At 44.7% G+C, this 8,456-nt stretch overlaps 1 protein-coding gene across 1 annotated transcript; it reads left to right on the top strand.

Moving 5' to 3' along the window:
* The first annotated feature begins 1,900 nt into the window (after positions 1–1,900).
* On the top strand, positions 1,901–5,993 carry chst7 (carbohydrate (N-acetylglucosamine 6-O) sulfotransferase 7). The gene has a single exon (XM_078402084.1). It carries the CDS (start codon positions 2,581–2,583, stop codon positions 3,808–3,810), a length of 1,230 nt encoding a protein of 409 aa, XP_078258210.1. The 5' UTR covers positions 1,901–2,580; the 3' UTR covers positions 3,811–5,993.
* Positions 5,994–8,456: the final 2,463 nt, after the last annotated feature.

Here is an 8,456-nt window from a genome sequence, read left to right as displayed (position 1 = left end):
ATGCACAAGTACTATCAGGTACAGGTACAAGGAAAGTCTTGCTTGTAGCATCATAAAATGCACATCGACAAAATACAAAAACATGATATACAAATTACACATCTGTTCTTTAAGACAGTGAAAGGAAAAAAACACTGTAAAAGAGCAAGACATTATTGCAAACAAAATTAGAAATTTTGATTAGAGACCACCATGAGGTGGTCTGTAGTGTTCCATTGCTGAGGTAGGATTAGGGTTGTGTATAAGAAAATAACTGCAGATGCTGGTACAAATCAAAGGTATTTATTCACAAAATGCTGGAGTAACTCAGCGGGTCAGGCAACATCTCGGGAGAGAAGGAATGGGCGACGTTTCGGGTCGAGACCCTTCTTCAGACTGAGGGTTGTGTAGGTTAGTTCAAGATCTTGATGGTTAGAAGAATGCAGTTATTCCTAAACCTGATGGTGTGGGACTTAATGCCTCCTGCCCAACAGGATAAATGAGAAGAAGGCATGTCCTGAATTGGTGGTGATCCTTAGTTCAGTTTAGTTTAGATACAGCAATGAAACAGGCCCTTCGGCCCACCATCCACACTAGTTCTATGTTATCCCACTTCATAAGGTCATAAGTGATAGGAACAGAATTAGGCCATTTGGCCCATCATCTTCTCTGCCATTCAATCATGGCTGATCTATCTCTCCCTCCTAACCCCATTCTCCTGCCTTTTCCCCATAACCCGACACCCGTACTAATCAAGATTCTATCTATCTCTGCCTTAAAAATATCCATTGACTTGGCCTTCACAGCCTTCTGTGACAAATAATTCCACAGATTAACCACCCTCTGACTAAAGAAATTCCTTCTCATCTCCTTCCTAAAGGAACATCCTTTAATTCTGAAACTATGACCTAGAGAGTCCTAGATTCTCCCACTAGTGGAAACGTCCTTCTTTCCTCCACTCTATCCAAGCCTTTCACTATTCTGTACGTTCCAATGAAGTTCCCCCTCATTCTTCTAAACTTCTAATCTTCCACGGAGGCTAGTTGACTCACTGAGTTCTTCCATCGTTCTGGGTTTTTTTTAAACCGCTGGTCTGGTCGCTTATGTCGAAGAAAATTAAGAAAAGTCTGAAGAAGGGTCTCGACCCGAAACGTCACCCATTCCATCTCTCCAGCAGATGTTACCTGCCCCGCTGAGTTACTCCAGCATTTGGTCTCTACCTTCGATTTCAACCAGCATCTGCAGTTCTTTCCTACACAGAATTAAGAATCGACTTGTGTCTGGAGTTTTTCTGGCGAACACTGGGCGTGGTTTGCAGGTTCCTCTGGCCATGTGCTCATTGGTGAATTTGATACATTTTCACGCAAGTTTCAAGATTATTGCCCCTAATATCGAATTAACTTCGTTATTTGCATTTAATTATCCCAACTACTCCCGTGATCCTGGATCAATTGATCGAGCCTCTGTGGGGTTATTTGAAGGCCACCATGCAAAAGCCATCACTCTTTATGATTTGGATTTGACTCCTGGCATCTCTCTCTGGCTGGGCGCCACTTTGTATCAGCCTGCATTAATTTCCCTATTCCCAATGGCCCTAAAGATTACACTACATTTAATTGACTGGCTCTGGTCACGCAAACATTTTTTCCCCCCTCTCCCATTCACAAGAAATAAAATACCAACAAAGAGCGAAGCGAAAACAAAAAAACGAGGTCACAGTGTGCATCACAGCGGAAGCGCACGTTCGCAGTTTGTGCTAATTAAATTGAAATTCGCACACTAAACTAAAAATCGGCCTTGTGACACCCTGGTATTTTTCTTCTTCTGATGAACATTTTCATTTCTGCAAATCGCTTTCACTCCTTGCTTATCGTAATTCTCTGGGTGACAACACTGTTTTCTGGAAGTTTGGTCCTGTTAGGACTTGAAGCGAGATTCGACGAAACTTTCCCACAGAAAGTTCAGGTCAGTCACCTGCTCACATTTAAGGGTGAGCTTAAAAACCACTCATTTCCCTCACTACCCCCTCTTTTAGTCTTCCTCCTCATCTCCACTTTCCTCCCCCTCTCTCGCACACACTCACTGCCCTCCCACCTCGCTTTCTTTCTCACTCCTTCGCCCTCACTCTCTCTGCTGTCTTCCCAATCCAACTCTCTCTCTGTGATCTCCTCCCGTTCACACTCCCCTTCTCTGCAATTTGCCTTCCCGCACTCCCTGGTCCCCTTCCCTTCCACCTTACCATCTCCACCTCTTTGTTCCTTCCTCTGCTCTTTATTTCACTCCCTCATTTCCCCCCTCCGCAACATCCTCTCTCTCTCTCTCTCTCTCTCTCTCCCTCCGCCCCTCCTCAGCTCTCCCCTCCCTCGCACAAACGCCGCCTTTATCTGGGCGGGTTCCTGCTGCAGCCTTTCCACTCCCCCCTTTATTCGGATGACCGTCCCCAGGGTGTAATTTGCTCCTCTCTGCCTTCGGTTCTCCGCCGGCCTGCGAGCCGACAAGGGCCCACCTTAAAGGGGCACCGACGGGAAGAGACGCAGAATGCGAAGAGCAAAGAGGTAACGCAAAACAACCCCACCAAAGAAAAGGCAAGGAGCTGGTGCAATGAAGAGGCTCCATAGCAGGTATCTGTTCGTCATCGCCGCTTACTCTCTGCTGCTGCTGACCATTCCTTACATGCTGGACTGTCACAACGACCGCCGTGGCCCCAGTGAACCGTACCTGGTCGGGGTGGTCCCGAAGGAGGTGGAAGCCCCGAGGCCGAGGCTGGGGCAGGGCGGCAACGCGAGCACGGGGGTGAACAAGAAGCAGCACATTTACTTGCACGCTACCTGGAGGACGGGCTCGTCGTTCGCGGGAGAGCTGTACAACCAGCACCCGGGAGCGTTCTACCTGTACGAGCCCATGTGGCTGATGTGGCAGGCTCTCTACCCGGGGGACGCCGAGAGCTTGCAGGGGGCGGTCAGGGACATGCTGCGCTCCCTCTTCCACTGCGATTTCTCCGTGCTGAAACTTTACTCGCCGCCCGGCCCCTCCGGCTCGCTGACCACCCGCAACGTCTTCGGCTGGAGGAACAACAAAGTCATCTGCTCGGCCCCTCTGTGCGGCGCCTACAGCAAGGACAGGGTGGAGCTGGTGGACGGCGGCGTCTGCGAGAAGAAGTGCGCTCCCAGGGACATCAAGGAGTTGGAGAGCGAGTGCAGGAAGTACGACGTGATGGTGATCAAGGATGTCAGGGTGATGGACGCGGCCATACTGCTCCCGCTGATGCAGGACCCGTCCCTGAACGTCAAAGTCGTTCAGCTGGTGAGGGACCCCAGAGCGGTGCACAACTCCCGGATGAAATCGAAGCTGTCGCTAGTGAAGGAAAGCATCCAGGTCCTGAGGAGCCGGAGATCGGAGAAGAACCAGCGCGCCATCCCCAATAGGTCGCAGAGGGCGGACACCTACGTGTCCAACGCCCTGGAGGTGATCTGCGAGGCTTGGAGCCGAGACCAGACGCTGGTCAAAGGGGCCCCAGACTGGATCAGGAGAAGGTATCTCACCATTCGCTACGAGGACTTGGTTCTGGAGCCGGTGGAAGGTTTACGGACCCTCTACACCTTTGCCAACCTGACGGTCACGCCGGCCACCGAGCAGTACGTGTTGAACATGACGCGGGGGGTCGGCTACTCTTCGGACAATCCCTTCCTCATATCTTCCAGGGACGCCAAGGAAGCCATCGGCGCCTGGAAGAAAAGGCTGAGCTTGTGGCAGATCGAGCAGGTGGAGCAGAAGTGTCAAAAGGCCATGACATTGCTGGGCTACCAGACAAAAAACCAGGACAACACGTAGACCCACCAACCTGTTAGTATTCAGAGGTCGGACGAAGGTAAAAAAAAAAGAGATTCACACCACCCCGTGGTGAAACAGGAATAGAGTGGTGGTCTGTGCTTAAAACTTGATCACACTGTGCCATGTTTTTGTACACCCCTTGAAACAATGTCTGTAAATAAATAGTAATCCAAATCTGGGACTCGATGGGTACGCGTAAAGTTTGCAGTTTTCATTCCATATCTATGTTGTGCCTTACATCCACTTCAAGCGATAGAGGACCTCAAACGTTCAGAACAAGGGGTCACAGTTTAAGGATAAGGGGGAAGTCTTTTAGGACCGAGATGAGAAAGTTTTTTTTCACACAGAGTGGTGAATCTGTGGAATTCTCTGCCACAGAAGGTGGTTGAGGCCAGTTCATTGGCTATATTTAAGAGGGAGTTAGATGTGGCCCTTGTGGCTAAAGGGATCAGGGGGTATGGAGAGGAGGCAGGTACGGGATACTGAGTTGGATGATCAGCCATGATCATATTGAATGGTGGTGCAGGCTCGAAGGGCCGAATGGCCTACTCCTGCACCTATTTTCTATGTTTCTATGTTTCACAATGGTAGCCGATAAAATCTAGGCGCATTGTTTGGATATCAATGTGTAGTTTTCCATCACAACTAAACTTATATTTTGATAACACCCACCCCCCCTCCCTTTCTCCTATAAAGCCTGCTTTTACATTACTTAAAGGAAACCACTTAGAGCAATCTCGGGTAAGCAATGGCTATCTCCTTCAAATAATATTTAAGGGTCTTGGTCAAGTAGCCCACACTATCACTTCCAAATTCAAGAACTTTGAACATCATCTCACCAATTGATGTGTTCCTCAATCATCACTGCCCCCCCCCCCCATCCTAGTCACCACCCACCCCACCTGATCATCACACCCACAGACAATTGCTGACTATCCTCTGACTGCCAGACAGTTAAAATCCTCTGAGCAATAACCCCACCTCTCTGACTGCTGATTATACTCTGTCCAAACCATCACAAACAATTATTACCATCAATTTGCCACTGCTTCCAAACCTGCAACGACTACCACCAAAGCTGGCCAGGGCATCAGGTGCATGAGAAAACAACTACATGCTGGTTCTCCTCCAAAACACACACCTGATTTTGATTTACGTCACCATTCCTTCAACATTACTAATTCTCTCTCCTGGAACTTGACACTGAACGAAACCCTGGGAACACCATAATCAACAGTGGTTCAGAAAGGCAATTAACCACCACCTTCTCAAGAGTAATAGCTGGCCAAAAATTGAGGCCTTTCCAGTGATGGCGACATCTCATGATGAATCAAAATAAAGCTAATGTTTACTGTGTTCCCTGCCAACCAACCTAGGTCTGATCTATCTACTTATCGATCAGACCCAAAACATCACCCATTCCTTCTCTCCATAGATGCTGCCTGTCCCACTGAGTTACTCCAGCTTTTTGTGTCTATCTTCTTTATATTGTCTGATTAGTTTGTGGACTTTCTGGTTCCAGACGAATTGAGGAGCTCGGACTATCAATATCCTCTGACTTCCAGAGGATATTGCAGTCTGGCAGTATCAATATATATATATATATATATTAATATCCTTTAACAATCTTTCATATGCTCTATTTTGGCTCTGGACCAAAGGGTTGTGGGCAAAGACCTGGCACAAGCTTGTGCAAATTTAATACTGCCAAAGTGGACCCAGTTCACCTTCCAACTTCCCTGTCTGTGTAGATCTGAAAATTCTCAGGCATTAAAAAAGCAGGACCTTATGATCTACCCATCATCCAATTCTCAATCAATTCTAAAAACAAATTCTCAAGAAAAGTAATCTGAAATGGTAACTTTATTTCTCTGACCTGCTGGGCATTTCTGGCAATTATTGTTTTTAAATCAGATTTCCAGCATCTCAAGTTTCTTTGCTTTTCATTCTCAAAAACGTCTTAACGAGTCATTACTATTTCTGGGAACTTGTTTTATGAGCTACTCAGATTTGAGTGTCAAAGATTAATTGTCTTTCAGGAAACAATAAATACCTCATGACACAATTCAAAGAAGAACAGGGAGATCTGTAATCCCCAATCAACATCCTTAAAAACAGATTATCCGATTATTTGCCTGATTGGCATATATATTTATCCACATTCACTGTAAAGCTTTAGAATCGTAGAGTGACAGTAATTTACAGAAAGTAGGCATTAAGTCAATTGCGTGCATGCTTGCCAAACAAAAGAACCACTGACTAATCTCACTTTCAAACTCACAGTCTGGAGCCTTGTGAGTCTTGTACGTTATGTGCTCATTCAGGTACCAGTGTGATGAGTTTCTGCCTCAACCATCCATTTTAGTGATTTCCAAATGGCTGGCACAATTCCATTTCATCCTATCCACTGAGGGGAAATAGATCTTTCCTATTCACCCTATCTAAATCACTCGCAATTTTATGCACCTCTGGTAAATCTTCTTGTGGCCTCCAGTGTTCCAAAGAAAACAACATAAGTCTAGTCAATCTTCCCTTGTGAATAAACCTCTCTAACCGTGGCAATATTTTTGTAAATCTCTGAAACCTCTCTGGTGTATTCTTCCACGTGGTGATCTTAATTGTGCAGCTTTACTGCAGCCTTAATGGGTTTTTACGCTGATCCAGCATGACCTTTCTGCTTCAATATTCATATCCTGTACGTTGATTCAGGACTACAAGGTAACAATTCAAAATTTGCAGAAGAGACCAAGTTTGGGGTGCAGCAAGCAGTGAAAAAGACAAAGATAAACTGCTCGAGGACATAGATAAGCTGGCAATTGGTTGGACAAATGACAGATGAAATTTAATACAAAGAAACGTAAGGTGTTCCATTTTGGCAGAAAGAACAAGGAAAGAAAAAATAGGCCAAATGGAACAGTTTTAAATTGTGTACAAGGACAAAGAGACCTGGGTGTAGACATTCATAAATCTTTGAAAGTACCAGGACCTGATGAGAGGGAAGTTAATACATTATTTGGGATTTTGATTTTCAACCTCATTGTCATTTTTCCTGTTCATCCTAACTGGATCTCTGATGAATTTGTAGACCTAAATTAAATCTCTTTGCTTTCCCTTTTCCAGTACCATTCACATTGCCAAAAAGGGTGGTCGAGGCAGAGATCCCGATCATGTTTCAAAAAGTACCTAGAAGAGTCATAAATACAGATCTACTGATTGAGAGTTGTGAAATGGGGATAATCTAAATAATTTCACCCTTGACTGGAAACGATGGACCAAATACCCCTTTTATGAACCACAAATTTCTATGAACTATTTGGTGTACTTCAAGTTAGATGCCACACTCAAGTCCAATTCATGTATACATTTACTGTAACATTTGTTCAAATCTGCCTGAAACCATGTGCAACGTAAGCTACAGTATTTATCCTTTATGTTTGCAGGCACTGCTCCATAATCCTATCTTTATTAGTGTACAAAACCAACCAAACTCTGCTTTTTTGAAAAAAAATTGTCATTACATCCCATTACATAAGTCTGTAAACCATGGGAGATTTGGCTCTGTTTCCCTCCTCCAGGCCTTTTCAAGATCTTTGTCAACAGTTGTAACTTCTGAGCAGGTTGTTGGTTAGCCAGTTGATTGTACATTCTTTGCAAATTAAACACACAAACTCGAGCTTTGATTGGGCCCTTATTTTGTCAGGACATAAACAAGTATTCTCTCCAGGACTGGTTCTAAGCAATTTTTACATGGCATGTTTCTTCCATTTCATTCATTTTAACTCTGCATTTGTGTTTGTTGTCTGCACAAGGCAAATTGCTTTTGACAATGTTGTTACACAACTAGCAGGCATAGAATGAGAGCATCTGTGCTTTTGTGTTTTAAAATGAGGGCATAAACAATTAAGGCATATTCATTGGGGGATTTAGTTTCAGGGACAAAATAGGTTTGTGGAGCACAAATCTCAGGTTCTGGATTCTTAATAGTCTGAAGTTTGGCTTCAATCCATTGGCTTTCTAATGCAAATAGCGTTCATCTTGAACTCTATGAAACATATCTAAATATTCTCTTTTTTGTCAGGATTATCAGCAGATAGTGAATTGTACGGCATCCTTCTGCAAGATAAAAGTTACTTTAAAATGAAACATTTAGAGCATGATGCATCTGATTTGAACCCTATTCTTAAGAAAAGGCATGCCCTTGTGTATTGTGCACTGCATTTACACAGCAACGCAACATGGATGCTCTGCTATGCTATTCATACTTGGGAAGGCAGACTTATCTGTAGTTCACTAAATCCTGTGAGAATGGGAACTTATACAACATTGCCCCCAATGTGTAGGGAGTGGTTGCAAAAGTGGGATAACATTGAAATAGTGTGAACAAGATGGCCGTCGTGAACTCAGTGGGCCAAAGTGCCAGTTTCCATACTGTATCTTTCAATTCAACTCAACTCAACCCACAAACTCTTGGCTGCCGTTCCGAGCGCAGTAATAAGGATTGTTGCACAGAGAGACTATCTTTCAGGCTAAAATAATAAAACCATGTCCACTTTCCCAAGTGAAACATAAAAGATCCATGCCAGCATCTTAAAGAGCAGGTTAGTTCTTTTTTGTACCACCGTCATCATTTCACTATCATAACCTCA

The sequence above is a fragment of the Rhinoraja longicauda genome, chromosome 7, assembly GCF_053455715.1.
Source record: "Rhinoraja longicauda isolate Sanriku21f chromosome 7, sRhiLon1.1, whole genome shotgun sequence".
In the NCBI taxonomy this organism is placed as follows: domain Eukaryota; kingdom Metazoa; phylum Chordata; class Chondrichthyes; order Rajiformes; family Arhynchobatidae; genus Rhinoraja; species Rhinoraja longicauda.
The sequence above is the reverse complement of the archived record's forward strand: the minus strand, read 5'-3'. Positions and strand labels throughout refer to the sequence as shown.